This window comes from Sus scrofa, chromosome 15 (assembly GCF_054392235.1).
Source record: "Sus scrofa isolate SSC_HxYL_T2T_F1_AM1 chromosome 15, Sscrofa_HxYL_maternal_Yorkshire_Landrace_v2.0, whole genome shotgun sequence".
Lineage (NCBI taxonomy): Eukaryota > Metazoa > Chordata > Mammalia > Artiodactyla > Suidae > Sus > Sus scrofa.
Genome location: NC_139397.1, coordinates 46,616,873 through 46,636,091, shown reverse-complemented (window position 1 = coordinate 46,636,091; position 19,219 = coordinate 46,616,873). Strand labels below are relative to the sequence as shown.

Below are 19,219 nucleotides of genomic sequence, written 5' to 3'. Positions count from 1 at the left end.
GCATTCCTGAGCAGACGGCCTCTAGCCCGGTGTGCAAAGTGTTACTGGAAAATGAAATCACTGCACTTTGCTTAAATAAGAGCTAACTCCCTAAAAATCAGGTTTCTCAAGTACACATAATAATAGCACGCAAAGAAAAGTATAGTGTTAACCCCAGAGTTTGGGGTGCGAGCATTACTGCAGCTGCACCTGCCCTTCTTCCTGGGTGTGGCCGGGCAGAGCTCACCCCCTCCTGTTTCCCGTCTCCACTGCCCCCTCTGCCCCCACTGTCTCTCCATCCCAATGTTCCCCAAAACAAGTGCCCTCTCCTCGGGTGTCTACAGACAGGCAGGGCAGTGCATGCAGAGGACAGAAGTGTGACAGGAACACTGGGAGGCAGGGCCCCTCGACCTCAGCACCAATTGGGGGAAAGGGAACCTATGCATGTTGAGCTTTTCACTGTGTTCTGTCCGTAAGGCAGGGGCTAGGCACCCATGTAACACGCACATTCACACACGAGAGGAAGCCTGTCCACCCCGGTCACTGAGATGCCTGCTTCCAAATTCAAAGCCAAGTGCTCCCCAAGGGTCACAACACAAGTGTTCCTGCACACTCGCCAGAGGCAGCACACTGGGAACCCACATCTCCTCATGAAATACAGAAATACAGACCTTCTGAAACGGTGCTATGGAGAGACAGAGAGAACATAAAGCTTAGGGGACTCCTGGCCAATGTCACTTTTGTCATGCTGGGGAATGCTAGCACTTTTCAAACTGAAAAGCCAAACACAATAAAATCCCGCCTTACATCTGATTCAAGCTCAAGTGCCCACGTGCCTCCCTTCCTCCCGAGCCCTCTAATGTGCCAGGCCAGGACGCAGAGGAAGAAAGGAAGCCCCAAAACCACAGCAAGTACAGAGCCTCCGAGAGGAGGGGGCTGAAGACGCGGGGCCCAGGAGACACCAAAAGAAGCAAGAACGAGGAAGCAGGCCCCGCCACCCCTGACAAACCTGCAGTCACTGGGGCAGAGGAGACACATGGGAGCCACTCGGGGTCTTCGGAGCCAGGCCTGGGGCTCTGCGCATGCGGAGCCAGGCCGGGGGCTCTGCGCACGCACAGCCAGCGTCAGACCCCAATTAAAGGCGAAGTCATCAAGATCAAAACCTTGAGAGAGGGAGCTCCGTGGTGGCGCATTGGGTTAAGGATCCAGCGTTGTCACTGCTGTGGTGAGGGTTCCAACTCTGGCTCGGGAACTTGCACATGCCACAGATAAAGCCAAAAAAACCATGAGGGAATCCTGGAATTTCTTTTTCTTTCTTTCTTTCTTTCTCTCTCTTTCTTTCTTTCTTTCTTTCTTTCTTCCTTCCTTTCTTCCTTCCTTCCTTCCTTCCTTCCTTCCTTCCTTCCTTTCTTTCTTTCTTTCTTTCTCTCTTTCTCTCTCTCTTTCTCTCTTCTTTCTTTTTTGCTTTTTAGGGCTGCACCCACGGCATAATGAAATTCCCAGGCTGGGGGTCAAATTGGAGCTACAGCTGCCAGCCTACACCAGAGCCACAGCAACACGGGATCCGAGCCACGTCTGTGACCTACACATAGCTCACAGCAACACTAGATCCCCGACCCACCGAGGGAGGCCAGGGATGGAACTAGCATGGATATTAGTCGGATTCATTTCCGCTGCACCACAACAGGAATTTCCACTTATATTTTTCAAAAGTTCCCAGTTAAACCTGTGTGGCTTAAGATGCATCCGAGGACAAGCTGTTTATTTCTAATTTAACAAAAATACAGGCAGTATTTTTATCAATAAAAATAAAATGTTTTAATCAAAAAATCATAGAGGTTGTAAGATTTAAACAAAGAAAATCTGGATTCAAAATTTTAACATAGGTAATGTTTAACTTAGAAATACAGTTCTTCCTGTGGTAAAAAGTGCTCTCAACACACATGTGCACATGAAGCTCAGGAAGAAACCAGGCATCCACGTCTGTGGGGAGCACGGCTGAAGGAAGGCCTGGATGTGGGTCCTGGCCCCACACCACCCGGGCCTGCTGCCCTCAGCCTCAGAAACCTGTTTCACTTTGATCTTCACAACCACATGTGAGAAATTACCTTCATCTTCACCTCACAGATAAGTTACTGAAGCCTAGATAGACTTATGCACCATGGTCAAGGGCTCAAGGTCGTACCCTGGCAGAGCTGTGGGGAGCCTTATGCTGGCTCTGCTGGCCCAAAAGCACAGAGAAGAGCCAGCCTCTGGTTACACGGTGAATTCCAGGCAAAGCTTGGTGAGCTGCACACAGTCTCCCCCCAATCTCAACACCATCTAGATCCTGCTAAAAACATGCATCCAAAATGGGAAAATCAAAGACACACAGTCTTTACATCAAGGCCATGTGATCTGAGGTTGAGTGGTGTACGGCTATAAACTCCTCCAGCGGGCGGACCACTCTGCCTATGAGTCAGCACCACACAGCATGGGACACCCAAGGCCAAAGGTCCAAACCAGTCACGGGCCATCATTCTTAGGAATCTTAAGAATCTGCCAGAACATCCCACCAGCCAACGAAACACGGGTATGACTCAACTTACAGAACAACATGCCTAAAACCCAGTGTGAAATAAACCTCATGTAACTGCCTCATTGCCAATTCATAAAAGAAAGCTCCTAGTGGGGTATTTCCCAGGACATCTTCATAAATCTGGCCAATCATTAGATGGTGGCTGGTTTGCTGGATTAAGGTATCTTATGTAAGACAGCTTCTGAGTGTTATGAGGTGAGTAACTAGTTACTAAAGGAAACCCAAAGGAAAGGAAACAGTCAGAGTTGAGGGGAGAAAGCATTTGTAGGAGTCAGGTCCAAGAAGAAAGAGGTTCCAGACTTGGACAGGAAAAAGAAATGCACTTGGATCAAGAAAGAAAAGTAACATGAGGAAAAGGTTGATAAAGAATCTTCCTGGTGGGTGGTACAGTGTGTGCAAAGGCCCAGTGGCAGACGACGTAAAACATCAACAGGGAATCTGAGCAGCACTTTGGGGCAAACGTTCCATAAAGGCTCATGACAGAACCCTAGGAAAGGGGGCATTTTGCAGAAAGCTCTGAAAGCCAGAAAGGAGAAATCTGGATTTGACAAAAGGCAACAGAAAACAGCATGCAGAGAAGTGACATGATAAAAATGGCTTTAGAAAGATTATCCCAGCAGCTGTGTGTAGGATGGTTTCAAACTGAGAGAGACTGGAGGCGGGGGTGCTGGGGGGGTTGCGCTGCAAGAATGTTCTCCTAATTCAAGCACAGTGTGGTGAGGGTGGGTCGGGGAAGGAGTGCTCCTAGGGGAGTAGGGAATTCGGGCCCAACCTCGGGGTCCCATCTGTGAGATGTGCAGCTTTACCAGAGGACATTTCCACCTGAGCAGTTCGACCCAACAGATTCCTGTTCTCAATGATCCAGAAGGTCCAGGTGGGCTGGACGTGAATATGGATTCAGGGAGAAGGAAAAAAGTAAATCCCAACCTTCACGTCTAAACAGCAAGGCCTGGTATGGCAAGTTAAAGTTCATGTATTTTTTTAATTGCCTTAAAAATTCTCTTAAATACATAAAATTGCATCCACTAACTGAAAACGGATCAGAGGACCTTTCAAACTGGAAGCTGACCTGCACCCCTACCAGCTCAGGCCAGGAGCCCCAGCTAATCCTTGATGCCCCTGCACCCCTTTCCTCAAGCCCAGAAGACTCCCCATCAGCGCTCCTGACTCCTGTTTACTCCGTCCAGAGCCTGAGCTGCCCCCTCCACCCCAGGCTCCCCACCACCGTCACAGAGCCAATACTGGGGCATACCAAGCAGTCCTCAGAGCTGTGACAGATAGGAACACAAAGCACTTAAGTGAGATGACTGCTTTGTGTTTAATACTAAGCTCCCTCGCATGGTCTTTCTCATTTATTTGCTGAAATATACATAATGCCGAGCACAGTTTTGGCACATTGGGAGTTTACAAGAAAACACATCAAACAAATGAATTCATCAGTAATAAATGCTAAATTACATGCTCTTTTGTACCCACCAGATGTGCACCCAAAAGTTATCTTCCAAAGGACCATATGATCAGCAAGTTTCTAGACATTCCCTCAAAGTTACCCAGATTATTACAAATTGCTAGAGGGATTTACCAGATGATTAAAAACATGTGTTCTGAATGGATAAGCAATGAGGTCCTACTGTTCAGCACAGGCACCTATATCCAGTCTCAAGAGATAGATTGTGATGGAAGATAATATGAGAAAGGGAAGTTATACATATATACATATATGTAAGACTGTACACAAGAAATTGGCACAACACTATAAATCAACTATACTTAAATAAAAAATTAAATTAAAAAAATTTTTAAATAAAAACATAATATGGTGGTGGGAACTCTAGGTGACGCCTTTAATCTCCCTGTGGCTGCAGAGCCGGAGCACTGATTTTCCTCTGAGAAGAGGGAAGACACTAAGTAACCGGGCCCACCCTGGTCCCAGACCCTGGGAGAGGCATGCCGGGGGTCCTGACTTCTCAGCCAGGGTCTGTCCCTCCCTTTGCGCTCCAGTGAGGCCTCTCAGAGCAAAGTCCCAGGAGTACTGCTCAGTAAAATCGGGAAGATGAGCTGCCGCTGGATGAGCGGCGGTGGCAGCCACCCTGAGGGTCACTGCAGCCCTCGGCTGAAGCATGGGGCCCCCGCTGCCAGGGCTGGCAGAGGTCTGACTCAGAAAGCACTGATGGGTGCCCCTCACCCCCCAGGACCACCCTTCAAGTCTCCCCACTCCTCAGGCCCCCCAGCACCCCATCCTCCCCAGGAGGGCCTGATGGCAGCTCCCCACACCCCTCCCCCCATAAAGCCCTTCCCCTGACCCCCCCATCCTTCCCCCATAAGGCCCTCCTCCTCCCCCCTCCCCGCTAGGGGCTGGGTATCCCCAGGTGGAGGCAGCAGCCACAGGCAGGGCTACTTCAAACAGCACTGGAGGACGTGTCCTGCTGTTAGTGTGAATCTCAGGGTCTCCAAGGCCCCTCCCGCTGCAGTTACACAGACAGGCTGCCACCCCTCCTCTGAGGCAGAGCCTGAAACACATCCTATGTCCTCTGCACAGACTTTTTAAAGGCCTCAAGGAAAATGATGATTATTTGTCTCATTTTATCATCTTTGATGATCTTGGAGGACACACAAGCATGTTTAAAGGCCAGATAAAGCTCCATCTGGTGCGTTGATAAACTCTACCTACACCATTTGCGAGGGTGAATAAGGAACTCAAGCTCCTGGGCTGGTGTTACTTCCTCGGTCTTTATTCTCTTTCTGGGGCTCCTTCACCTCCCAGGCACCCCCTACCCTGGGGCGGCCTCACTGGGAACCTGTCACTCCCCAAGAGTCTGCCCCTAATTTCCAAACGCCTTTCCAGCCCTGCTGCCTCAAGAAAGCCCTGCTCCCCGGTCCTGGAAGGAAGTGCTGCCAGGCGCCCTTGGGGCGAAACCTTCCTCTCACGGACCAAACGCCTTCATGGTCTTGATGGTCGAAGCTGAATTATAAATTGATCATGGCCACATCAGCCCAGAAGTAACACTGAAAAAGAACCACCTTCCCGACCTGCCCCCAGTGTCTGCGTTCCTGGGAAGGCACATGCATCAAGTTGAGGTTCTGAGAAGCCGAGGAGAGACTCCGCCAAAGTGATCAGTGTCCTCACTCCCCCGATGACTGGGTCTGGGAGCCACATGCTGCTCCAGCCCCAAATCTCATTGCGAGGGCCCCCGGCTCACTGGGCCTCTGTCCTCGTGTTTACAAGACAGAGATAACAATAATACTTGATCCAAATAAGTCAAATGAAAAGACTCTCTCCTCTGCAATCAGTGTGTTCCTTCAAGGTGGGGGTTTAGGAGAAAACGATAATAGAGTGACCGCGGATTTGCCCACATGTCTAAAAATAGTAACTGGGAGACAGGATGAAGAAGAGTCTCCTTAACTGAACAAAGGATAAGATACTTGAGAGGAACCCAAGAGGAACCCATCCTCAGGGACCCAAGAGCCAAGCCTTCTGCTGGGACAGCAACCCCGGATTTTGCAGTCAGTGCCCCAGCCAGCCTGCACATTCCCCCACGAGTCTGCCGTGAGGACGCAGCAGTAAAACCCTCAAGGCCGCCTCACCCTGCAGGGCCCATCACGAGGGATCAGGACTGGCCTCTATAGGTCTGACACCTCCTGGCCACCACCTGTAGCCCCTGTTTATAAATTCAGGAGAACCCAGACCCCCTTCTTGGTGGTGTCCACAGGAAGCACTGCTCTGAGCAACCCACATGCCTCCTCCTTCCCAAATCCCTGGAAATCCCTCGTGCACAATCTGGATGAGGCTGACACCAGGCACTGTGCACACCTGACGCCCTGGGGACTCAGGAACACCCTCCAGCTCTCTGCTGGTCCCGCATCCACTGCTGGCAACCCAGGAGGACAAGGACTGCATCTCACATGCTTTTGTGACCAGCAGCTCAAGACCTGCAACAGACAAGCTCGTTCCCAGAGGATGAAGGATGCAGTGAGTGAAGAGCAGAGGGCACCTCAGCCCATTGCCTGCATGAGCACAGGGTCATCTGAGTCTCACCTCTGCCTCTTGGCTACATGACAGGGCAACAGGACAGATGGTTCTGTCCACACTAGAAGCACGCATGTGACAAGAGAATACAGTGAAGGGAGCCATGCCAGTGATTCCATGGAAAGGTGCCATATCCATATCTTCTTCTTCCAACACCTCCATCACCTCCTCAATCTCCCATCTCCATCTCCTCCATCACCTCCTCCTCCATCTCCATCACTTTCACTTATATCGCCTCCTCCATCTCCTCCTCCTCCATCACATTCTCCATCTTCATCTCCTCCTCCCCCTCCTCCATCTTCATCACCTCCTCCATCTCCATCTCCTCCATCACCTCCTCCATTACCCTCTCCTCCTCCTCAGCAGGAGACATGAAAGATAGGCAAGCAAACACCAGGTTCACCCAAGCCTCGTGCCACAAGAATCAAGCAATGACCCTATCTTGGCTAACAGAATGCTATTTCTTAAGGAAAAGATAATAATATTAAGCTTCAAAAAATGTCAACTGAATAAGAAATGTAACACTTAACTGTAAGAATGAAGAAAGGAAAAGGAAACCCCCAAAAAAGCCTTATGTTTTTTAACCTCATGATTCATCTGTTTAATGTCTTCAGAAGAGCAAAGAATAAGGACCAGTAGGAAGAAGCAGGAGGCGGCAGCCGATGACACCTCATCATCCATCACCAGGCACCTCGGACAAGTACAGCCCAGCGTAACAGACACAGCAGCACATGCGGACCCTCTCGTGAGAGCACAGGCTGCTGACACCTGTGTGCTGATGGGACGGACGGGGAGAAGAAGCCTCCAGCCCTCGGCAGTGCACCTTCCAAAGGAAAGGAAAACAGCATGGGCCCGAAGACAGATATTTTGGAATAGAGCTATTTTTGGCCTGGACATTTTTCAGACACTAAATTTAGCCAGATTCAATTCTTTTAAAAATGCTATCCCATTAAACCTTTGAAACAGGAAATCTACATTTCATTATAAAGTTGGAACACAGGGTTCTCCGGTCAGCAAACCCAGGAAAGACTGGGTGCCGGGCAACAAAATGCCACTGAGGGCACATTTGGGAAGACTGAAGGAGGCCAACAAATGGATGCCTTGAAAGTCCAGCTCTGAAAATGGGTGGACATTAAGTATTTTTAAGATAACTCATTTGATAAGTTTCTTTATAGCGATGTTTTAATTTTCATTTTTGTTACCATTCATTAGTGGTTCTTTTTCTCAGATGCTTACAGACCCCTTCACTAATTTCGTGTTTATTTCTCTGTCCAATTTTTGGGGGGTGTGCCCAAGGTAGGTGGAAGTTTCCAGGCCAGGGATCAAACCCGTGCCACGGCAGTGGCAACTCCGGATCCTGAACCTGCTGAGCCACTAGGGAACTCCCTCCCAGTCCGTTTTTATGCACACATGAAAAACCTTGGCACATGAAAGGTACAGCCCATTTTTTAGGTGAAAAGGATGGTGCTCCAGGCTCCCCTCACAGCTCCGCTCGGGTGGGCACAGAAAAGTTTCCATGAGCTCTGGTCTAAGCTACTGACCCTTTCCTTTGCCCCTTTTGACTTGCTTTCCTTTGCTGCTCTTACAAAAGCCTGCCCTGTGCCATATCAGCTGTCCTTTTTCTCTAGTACTTGTTGAGGGGGCAGCATGCTGGGGAAGCTCTGGTCTAAAAACCTATTCACCAGCGGTTTCAGGGTTCATAGGACCTTTGTACTCATTGCATGTGGGTGCTGCCATGCAAATCCCTGTGATCCAAAAGTGTGACCTTATTTGGAAAAGAGGTCTTTGTCTTTTTGCCTTTTCTAGGGCTGCACTCTCGGCATATGGAGGTGCCAGGCTAGTGGTTGAATTGGAGCTGTAGCCACCAGCCTATGCCAGAGCCACAGCAATGAAGGATCTGAGCCGCATCAGCAACCTACACCAGAGCTCACAGCAATGCCAGATCCTTAACCCACAACCTCATGGTTCCTAGTCAGATTTGTTAACCACTGAGCCATAACGGGAACTCCTAGAAAAGAGGTCTTTGCAGATATGATTAAATGAAGAACCCTGCCATGAGGAGAAAATCCTGGGTAATCTGGGTATGTCCCCAGACCCAATGACCAGGGTCCTCAGAAGAGAGATTCAAGGTGGACAGAGAAGGAGACACAGATGCAGAGGGGACAGCCCATGAGGATGGGGCAGAGACAGGCCAAGGGAGCCACGGCTGGCACCAGAAGCTGGAGGGACAGGAAGCGTCCCTTCCTGGACTCTCTGGAGGGAGCACAGCTCTGAGATACCATGATTTCAGACTTCTCTGTTTTCTGTTGTTTTAAGCCCCTGAGTTTGTGGTCATTTGTTACAGCAGCCCTAATAGAGTAGATACATCTATTAATTCAATAATTCTGTTTCTAGGAATTTACTAGAGAAAAAATATCTTTATTTTCAGAAAACATCAAAAAATAATCACAGATTAATGGCCAAAAATTTTTTGTAAGTAACTTAAATATTGAGCAACAGGGGAATGGCTGAATAACACTGCAATGGAACACTACAGTTAAAATAAATTGTCAAAGAATATTTGATTTTTTTTTTTTTGGTCTTTTTAGGCTGCACACATGGCATATGGAGGTTCCCAGGCTAGGGGTCGAATTGGAGCTGAAGCTGCCCACCTACACTGCAACCACAGTAACACCAGATCCAAACCACGTCTGTGACCTACACCACAGCTCACCAAAGCGCCGCATCCTTAACCCACTGATCGAGGCCAGGTATCAAACCTGCATCCTCTTGGATAATAGTCAGATTTCTTTCCATTGAGCCATGACAGGAGCTCCAATATTTTGAAATTTTGAGCAAATTCCCAGAAAAGAATATAAGCGAAAAAAATAACCAAGATAGTTCCCAATATTGGTTTAAAAAATAATAAGAGTAAGATGGGAAAGAAGCATGCAAGATATAAACTGTAATTATTTCTAGGCCATGGAGATACTAGTGGCTTCCAAGTCATTAATTTGTGTTTCTCTATAATTTCTAAATATTTAGCAGATTAGATGACCAGGAAAAAAAAAAAAAGAGGAAAATGTATGAGAGCACCTATCAGCCTCAAGTTCCCCACCGGCTATGCGAGAACAAAATATATCATAGGGGAGAGGAGTTTCCAGAAGTAGAATAATAAGAAGGTCTAGAAACCAAGGAAATGTGTTACAAGTCTGACAATAAAACACAGACCTCTGGGTTCTGCCTATTCTTCTCTCCGGGGAAAAACTACATACTTTCCAAAGCATATCCCAAACGCAGACCAGAGAGAAACTGTAGAGCCGCCCAGAGGCAGAGCCCACAGTTAATAATCTGAGTTGTCTCTGCAGACACTGCTAGACTCCAACACCGCGGACCCCGCTTTGACCCAATACCCCTATGGTGTCTGTTTTAAAAAATACAAGACATGACATGGGACAACACAAGATGTTGTGTCTCCCACCTGCCCCCCAGTCTGGACCCCAAGGCCCTGCTGGGGAAAGGCCAGGTGGGGTTCCCCCTCGGGTCACAGAATAAGACCGGATATTTCTGCCCTGCCCACCGCCACCCCCAGCCCAGATACCCTGCACGCCTCAGGCTGAAACGGAGCAGTCTGCTGGACACCTGACCTCACAGAGCAAGGCAGGGGTGCCCACAGAGGCTCCCAGAGACCCCCCTGCCAGACCCTTATCTTATCTTCCTGAAGCATCTTCAGCTTCCCATCAGGCCATAAGCAGTCCAGGTCCTGCCAGTGGATTCCTTCAGATGACGGCTGGATGAACGACTGACCAAAGGTGGACAAGTTACAGGGGTCCAGTAGGTCAGCAGAAGGTGTTTTCTCTATCCTATTTGCTTCACAACATCTCTGCAACCCCTCACTGCACAGACGCACAGATTCCTTAAGACATTATTAAATGACAGACGTGTTACATGCCCAGGCAACTACACGTTCAGAACAGCTGTGTGTAGACACTGAGGGCAGGTAACCACACAGCCCCTCCTGGTTTCTGGGGGAAGCTAGCTCCTCCCTCAGGATTTCCCTCCTCTGCGCAGCCTCAGGAGCAGCAGGCACAGCTCACCGGGAGGGGTACGACTGACCGCCAACAGTGCTCAGGCACGATGGGACGAGAGGCAAAGACCTCTGGAGACTTTGCAGGTAAGGTCTCTTCGCTCCAAAAATGAAACAAGGAAGGCTTCACAGAAACAGTCCATTCATCACAAACCCCTTCCTCTACTTCCCTGCCTCCCATGAGGTGACAGAGGGGCCCAGCACCATGGCCCCCCAGATCCTCCTTCTCCCTGCTGGATGAGGATGATGGTGGCAGAGCCACAGACAGAAAGAGCCTGGTTGCAGGATGGCCCTTTCAGGGAACACTACCACTGACCAAGAAAACCTATTCTGATCCAGCATAAACTAGATGCCAACTTGTGCCGTGTTATCCCACAAATGCTTCTGAGGGTCTCTAACATGGCAGCCTGCGGATCCCAGCAGAGGGACAAGCCCTCAACGGATGGGGAGCACACGCCATGGCCATGCAAAGGCCCTGACACTGGGTGGCAACTCAGGGAACAGCGGGGGTAGGGGGTGCCTGGCTCTGGGGGTGCTGACGGCCTGGGCAATGGCCCCTCCCTCTGGCTGCTGTGGGTCCTTCCAGATGCCCCTCTGGGCTCCACCAAGAGCAGCTTCATGGAAAGGGGACCACGATGCTGATATAAACACCTTTCCATAGTATAAATATATAACATTCATCTTCTTAACGGATGTGCAATTTTTTACAATATGCTATGTCATAACGGATTTATCCAATCTCCAGTTATTGCTATTTTCCAATATTTTACTATGAAACAAAGCTGGAGCGAACATCTGTTTAGCTAATTTCCTGTAAATTCATGATTATTTCCTTAGGATACGTTCCCAGAAGTGAAATTGCTGGGACTAGTTATGTACAGAAGAAGACTGGGGTTTTTTTAAGTGAGTGCCTGCTGTGACTCTTAATAAAATATCACTGGAGGAACAAACAAGGGGACGAACTGAAGACGAGGAAGTGCTGTTCAGTTGCTTTAAAGAGCTGCGTGACCCATCTTTCACAACAAAAATAAGACTTTGAACCTAACCATGGTAATTATCTAGACAATTTCACTGCAGACTCAGGAATGTTCCCAATGGCCACAATGGAAGTTCGAAGGTACAACATTCAACTGTTTGTGAAAGCTTCTAAATTATTTATAATATGGATTCTGTACTATTTTTAATAGAATCAGAAAATACATTCAGAAATTTGTTTGGAAACTGTTGAAACATTGCAAAGAATGTCAGAAAATGGAAATTATTTTTAAAGGGCCAAAAGTTTCATAGAACAGGCAAATGCACTGATGTGCTTGTAAGGTTTCCTATCTAGTGAGACCCACAACTCAGAGAACCAAGAGGCAAGGGCATGAAGGGAGGCAGCTTTCTCAAGGGTGCGAGGGGCCAGCTGGCTGTGGGTTTGCTTATCCACTCTATTTACCAAGTGAAAGGATCTAAAACACAACGGAAGAAACGGGGGGAGGGGTAACCGAATCTTTCCCTCGTTTCTCCTGGCAAGAGCAGGAATATGGTCTCCCCAGGAGGGTCCAAGAGGCACCAAGGACCCCCCAGGGTGACTAAGCGGTGGTCTCAAAGGGCTGGGAACATGCCTCGGGGGACGTTGCAATTCAAAGTCTCAGAGGATAAACTTGAGGAAGATGTAGAAAAGAGGAGTTTGCAAAAACACACACCTGCTGTGCAGGTTAAGGATCTGGCATTGCCGCCGCTGTGGTGTAAGCCAGAACTGCGGTGCAGGTTTGATCCCTGACCCAGGAACTTCTACATGACTCAGGTACGGCCAAAAAACAATTTTTGCTATTATTTTACACATGTATAGGTTGCAAATATTTATTTTTTTAGCAATGATTAATTTTAATTTTTCTTTTTTTCTGTGGATACACACAAAAAGACATACCAGACAAAAACGTCACCAATGAACAAATGTCACTGCACAATGAGAGCATTAAAGAAATTTTTAGGGGGAGTTCCCGTCGTGGCACAGTGGAAACAAATCTGACTAGGAACCATGAGGTTCCCTAGCCTCGATCAGTGGGTTAAGGATCCGGCATTGCCGTCAGCTGTGGTGTAGGTCGCAAACATGGCTCAGAACTGGCATTGCTGTGGCTATGCTGTAGGAAGGTGGCTACAGCTCCGATTAGACCCCTAGCCTGGGAACCTCCATAGGCCGTGGGTACAGACCTAAAAAGACAAAAGACAGAAGAAAAGAAAAGAAAAAAGAAATTTTTAGGGAAACTAAAAACCTCTACATCCCATTTGGTGGTCAGGACAGAAACTCACTTCAAAGGGGGATTTCCTGGTTGATATAACTGAAAATGAAGTAGTAATGATGGTTTTAGGCCCAACTTGGCTCTGGACATCGGTGACATCATAGGACCAAGCGTGTCCATCCAGGGCCCTGCTGTCCACCCACGGCCAGGCCCTGTCATCCTGGATACTGGCTTTCTTTCCAGACAGGCCACCCCCTCAGGCTGCATGGTGACGGACGTACATCCTTTTAAATTTACTTCCTAAAGGTTTCCTCTCCTCAAAAGGCATGTACCATTCTTGGCTCAGAAGAAATGCCGTGTTCTTTCAGGAAGCACTTGCTCCTGGGAGAGGAACGGGGTCCTGACTTTCTCAAACAACTGGGTGCCCTCCTCTGAGCAAACCCTGCAAGTGGGCAAGGCGGACTCTGCAAAGAAATCAACATGCAGTGGTCCTGGAAGGCCAGATAGCCGACACCACAGAGGCCCCCGGCCATGGGTCTGGTAAGTCAAACTCCTTGGAGATCCACCAAGAAAGACGGATGGCTCAGGAACAAAGGTCATGGAAACCACTGGAGACAATTCTGGAGGGACGTGTACTCTTAAGAGCAATGTCAACTGAAGTTCCTTGGGGGAAATGTCAGAACAGCCAGAAATGGGTGGTGCCTCATGGGGGACGGGGAAGGACACTCGAGGGCCCTGAGCCACTGATTGACCGGAGCTCTTCAGGCAAGGCCTTGCCAGGCCAGGCAGAGAAAAGAGCCACCGTTTACCTGCCGACACCACTGCCTTTGCAGACTGTGCTCTTGCAGACGTTGCAGGGACCTGAGGCTGCTGGCGCTAAGCCTGGGCCAGAAGGTACAGTAAAGGTAACCACTCTGCTAAGGCAGAGGCAGGAGTTAAACCATAATCTGTGCCCCTCAATGCCATCCGCGATGCCAAAGCCCAGATGCTCAGCTCTCCAAAATCCAGAGTGTCTGCTGTGAAGGAACAGGAAGGCACCGTCCTCAGGCTTTGTGACACAAGTGCCCAGAGACACCACCACCTACTCCACAGTTGGCAATCAGCTGAGACTATGGTTTTATGATAAAAACAACTTGTATGTAAACTTGTGGTTGATAAACAAAACGATTTTAACTGCAGAGGATGCTTTGCCCGGTAACTTCCTGTTTGGTGGCCTATAATTCTTTTATAACCAACATGCTGGCAATGCTTTAAATATGACTCCCATCTGGCCAAAATGATGAATCATAGTTATTTTTATTGCACCCAGTGAATGACCATGGTATGCCCGTTCCAAGGGTCAATTAATAATACATTTAATTAATTTCCCCTTAAAACCTATGGTCAAAGTGATATCACTTAACTCATCAAGTAACTGAGACCATGACGTTTTTCCTCAAATATAAAAGAATTACAGCATTTCTTCCATTTCACATGTAGGCACATGATGGAAGATACTCTGTTAAAAACAGATAACAGATCCTCTAATAATCTTTAAAATATTAGAATTTAGTTTCAGAATTGGTTGGATTCTGGGTTATCTGGAATCCAATGCAACTTAAATTTTCCAAAGTGCTTTTTTTTCTTGCTTTTAATGTTTAATATGGAATTTCCACCAATTTCAAAAATGAAGTAGACAAAAATAGGAGAAGCCGTAGATTGTCATAGGAGGACATATTTACAACACTGGAGAGAAGTCATACAAAGTAGTCTAAATTCTACAGATAGAAAACACATTGTTATTAATTCATCTACAGCACAAGAAACCTGAGGCAAGCAAAGACATTAGGGAATAAGTGCATGTTTATTTCTCTCTCAAGTAGCACCACTCTGGACAGTTCCACTGTAAGTGCAAAGTTCTTTGGATGATTAACAGCATAGAAAGCTGAATGGAATGTGTATTTCAGAATACATCTTTGTGGTGAAAAACTTTAATTACTTCATCACGTTGGATTATTTCCGGAGAATTCATTTTGCTCTTTAACCTAAAGTGTAACCTGCAGGTCTGATATGGCAGATGCTCAGGTACGTTATTCAATGCTTATGGATTTCTTAACCAAGACAGAGGAAATTTGGGAGGGAGGTGAAGAGGGGGACAGAAGGGGCTCAGAGACAGAAAGCAGGCATCCCTGGACAGGTGACCACAGAGAAGAAAGCCCCGATGATGGAACTCTGACCTGGGAAAGGACTCAGAAGTGATAGTGGGAAGGGCAGTATGCTTTGATCGGGACTATTTCCCACTGTCTTCATTCATTAGGCCCATAACTCTCCCAGCCCAGATGTGCCTGAGAGCAAACTCCCCACAGGCTGCTAGCCCCGCTGCCAGATGTGGGGCATAAAATATTCTAATTTGTTCCCTTCCAAGCAATGAGAAAGTCACACCATCTAAAAGGAAATGGTACACACACTCTACAATTACTCTCAGAGCCAAATCTGTGAGTCACCCAGCCGCCTGCACAAGACGATTTGGCTACTGGAAAATCCTGATTAATGACATTTTTTTAAAAAACACCAGAGTAACAACTTGACCTGCCAAAAATGATCATTTTTCATCATTTCACCATTTTTTTTGCCTTGGTTACCTATTAGCTTTTTCAGCGAATATAAAGGAAGTAAAAATAAAAATGGTGTTTTAATGTACTCAATCCAAAAGTCGTTCCTTCCAAGGTAGGGGGGGAGGGGAGAGGGTTCTGTGGTGTCAGCTCTGAGACAATGAAAGAGTCCTTTCAGATGAGGCTCCTGGGCTCCCTCAGGCCATGCCGAGACGCTGGGGTATTTTCTAATAACTAATACAATTAATTCACATCCGCAAATAAGAGTCTCCCTTAAGTCACGGATCACCAGGCCCGAGTTACAACCACACTGTCCACCAGGACACTGAGCTGCTTACTACCAGCAAAGCCCCAAGACCCTCCGGGGCCGAGACCCCTCAAGAAAGTCCTTGTCTGAAGTCCTCCACAGATGACAGAAAAAAGCAGGTGCGCTTTACATTTCCGGCTCCAAAGCCACCCACAGCCCGCGCTGACAGAATTAATCCCAGGAAGGGCTCGCTGCCGATCGCTTTATTTTTGATCGATACGAGCCAGCCGCGCAGATAAGTCCTAAATTTCGAATCCGGAGCCGGGCCGAGTCGCCATTCGTGGGGGGAAGCGACACGCAGGCGGCCAGACCACGTTCCAGAGAGAAGCAAGAGCCTAGGAGCCGCTCCCGAGTTTCCGACGCAGGTCGCCCCCCAGAGCGGGTTCCCGCCGCCCTGTACCTGCAAACCAGCGGGCCCCAGAGCTCTGCGCCCTGCCGCCCCCCTCCCCACCCCCGACTCTTTCCCCAGCCCCTTCTGGGTCCGGTCCACTCTGCTCCACGGCTCCCGGCGCTGCACGCGCAAGCCGGGGGCCGGCCGCCGGGCACCCACCTGGCCGGCACAGGCGGCCCCGTGCCTGCCGCCCCCACCCCTCGCCGCCCAGGCTGTAATAATGACATCCTCGTTATTTCTCCTGCCATCGTTAGCAAGCGAGCCCAGAACGGCAACAGCCGCTGCCGGGGGAGGCTTGGTTACAGCATCCTGCGCCGGGTAGCGCCTCGCTTAGCAACCACCCCTAAAAAGCCCCCGCGCTCCGCTCCCACTTGGAGAGCCCGCGGCCACCCTCCCGGCAGGCTCCGCCAGCCCCCCGGGGGCTGCGGCCGCTGCGCCCCGGCTGAAGTGACCCCTCCCGTCCCCCGGCCGCGCGCCCCACGCGCCCCCCGCGCGCAGCCCAGGCTCCCGGCTCCTTTCGCCGGCTCCCAGGGGCGGTCGGCGTCCCTCCCTGCGCCGGGCTGGGGGAGGGGGCGCAGTTTGCTGCCTGCCGCCCCCATTCACTGGTGGTGCCCAGCCAGAGCCCCGCGCGCAGCCCCTCGCCGGCCAGAGCTCACTCCCGGGTCTCCGAGCTTGCGGGGCCAAAAGGAGAATGTCACCCTTCCGCGACGCCCGGCTCTGCGCCCTTTCCCGCACCCCCGGCAGACCGGGGTGCGGGGCTCTGGCGCACAGGCTGCCCCGGGGTCCCTGCCCCGGGATCCCCGCGCCCCCCCAACTCAGCCGCCCTCGAGGGCCCCAGAGGTCCATCCCGCCAGGCAACCCGCGCCCCTATCACCCCAACCTCGACGGCTCTCGCGCCCAGAGCCCCGTCCCTGCACGCTACGGCCCCTGTGGCTCGCACCTTCCTCAACGCAGACATCCTTGGGCGCTCCAGTTCAGCAGGTGCAGGACGACATGGCCTGTCCGCCCATCAGTCAGTCAGCCCGCGGGTCCTCGCAGCTGCCGCCGCTCCGACCAGCTCGAGCCCGGCGCACTGTCGGTCCTCACGGCCGGCGCCTGCGCACTGGGCGCCCGGGGAGGCACCGGCGCACGGGGGGGCGGCCAGCGCGCGGCGGCATCTGGAGAGGGGCCGGGCCCGCGCCGGGGGGAGCTCCAGGCCTCCGCGCTGCGACCCCGGCCGGTGCCTGCCGCCTGGCCTCCTGGCGCTCTTGGCGCGCACGGCCCGGGGAGCACACGCCAACTGTTGCGCGGGGAGCGGCGGGTCACGCGGGGACAGCTGAGGGTAGGAGTCGCCCAAGCAGCCCCCGGGGGCAGCGGCCTCACGCTGCTCATAGAGCAGGTGCTCACAGCTCTGGAAAGTCCGCCCGCGCGTCCGACACACATCCCCAACAACTGGCACAGAGCGACCCGCTTGGGAGCTGGAAGGAGTGACACACGGGCGCACCGCTCGAGGGATTCGTGGACCGGATAAAGTCTTCTCCATAACTGGGATACTCACGTGGCAGAGAGGACTCGGAGAGATGAGTATCCCTCCTGCTACCGTGAGTGCCTAAACTGCGTCTGCACCTTTCCACGCTCGCCCTTCCCCATAGAGAAACGTGCCGCTGTGCTTTTGCAGGGACGAAGGGTCGCCGTGTACTCCCCACGCCCAGCAACAGCGTCCTCTCTGTCGGGAAACCTGGGGCGAGATGGGGTCTGGCCGCCTTTGCTCATCCTCTCCCCGCAGCGCACAGACCACACCAGCCCAGAGATGGGGAAGAATTGGTTCACTAGAAATTGTGTTCTACAACCTGCAACAAACTAGAAAATTTAGCGACTTTGGCCGTATTTTGATAGACCGGGATTAAATTCACGGAAACGCCCTTCCAAGATGGGAGTGCCAGGGAGGAAGGAAAGTTACTGTGGCCTCGCGTGAAGCCACTGCACCGGTAACCAGAGACCCACTGGCTTCATTCCCACTTATCCCTGTGTGTTACCTGACCTTGGGCCAGTCCAGAGCCCTGATTTTAATACATCTGCAAAACGGAGCTTTCCACATCTTTAACTGGGGTGTTGTGACGTTTAAATGAGATAAACGACATGAAAGCTGCTAAATTAAGATGCAAGTTTATAGGGAAAATAGGCAGTAATTGGAACAGGAAAAGAGAATCAGTCCACCAAAAAAATATTTGGAATGAGACAAACCAATCTTTTCCAGAAATTCCAAGATATTTAAACTAGAGCACTGTCTCCATATTTCTTCATATAACTGATCACTCACGTTTATCAACTGCAGCTTGTTTAATAGCAGAATTCCAACTGCTGAGAGAACAGATACAAGATGAACTAGAGGAAGTTGTTCTCTGGAAGAATCACATTTCTCCTTGGTGTTTATCTTCCAACTGGTCTCCTCTTCCAGAAATCAATGAGTTGTATGTGCCAAACCTTAATCAAAAATCTAGACTCTAGATCCATTTTTAACTTTAAAATGTACTTTCCATTTACTTTCCTCCTCTCCATATTTGTCTTCATCCTTTCATCTTTAAAAATTCATTTATGTATTCATTCATGCAAGAGAAACAACTAAAATGGGAAAACTGTACTGAGTACTCATCATGTCTGTCAACAGGTGAGCAAAACAGAGAGGCAGTCTCTGGCCCCTGGAGCTTCCCGTCTAGAAAGAGGATCATTTTTTTTTAATAACACAGTAACATAAAATTACAAATTATAATTACTTTTCTAAAGGAAAGTGTATGGTGTTATTGAATGTTGAAAGGGCAGCCCATACAGCCCTGAGATAAGAACCCTTTGAGGGAATCCTCATTAAGTCTTTTCCTCTAGGTTCCCCCACAAGCAGGTCCTGAGTTGTGGATTGGGTGCAGAAAGTTTATTTGGGAGGGTGATACAGGAAATGAGTGGAAGCAGGAAGAGGGAGGCAAAGAGGGAGGGAACATTAATAGGATGCATTATCAAGCTGACCACCCCGTAGATCATTGCATCTCAGTCTGGCTGGAGATCCCCAAAAGCACCATTGGAA

At 49.8% G+C, this 19,219-nt stretch overlaps 1 protein-coding gene across 10 annotated transcripts in view; it reads right to left on the bottom strand.

Moving 5' to 3' along the window:
- DLGAP2 (DLG associated protein 2) overlaps positions 1–17,248 on the bottom strand; it is a 666,739-nt gene extending 649,491 nt beyond the window's left edge. For 9 of the 10 annotated variants that reach the window (XM_084998159.1, XM_084998164.1, XM_021074622.2 and 6 more), the window contains exon 1: positions 17,105–17,248. Coding sequence is in view for 2 of the 10 variants with exons in the window: in XM_021074619.2 (XP_020930278.1) it covers positions 17,105–17,122 (18 nt within the window). In the remaining 8 variants the exon portion in view is untranslated. Of the gene's footprint in view, positions 1–988; positions 1,058–17,104 lie in introns of those variants that run through there. The other variant, XM_084998157.1, reaches the window with a different exon arrangement.
- Between the last annotated feature and the right edge of the window lie 1,971 nt (positions 17,249–19,219).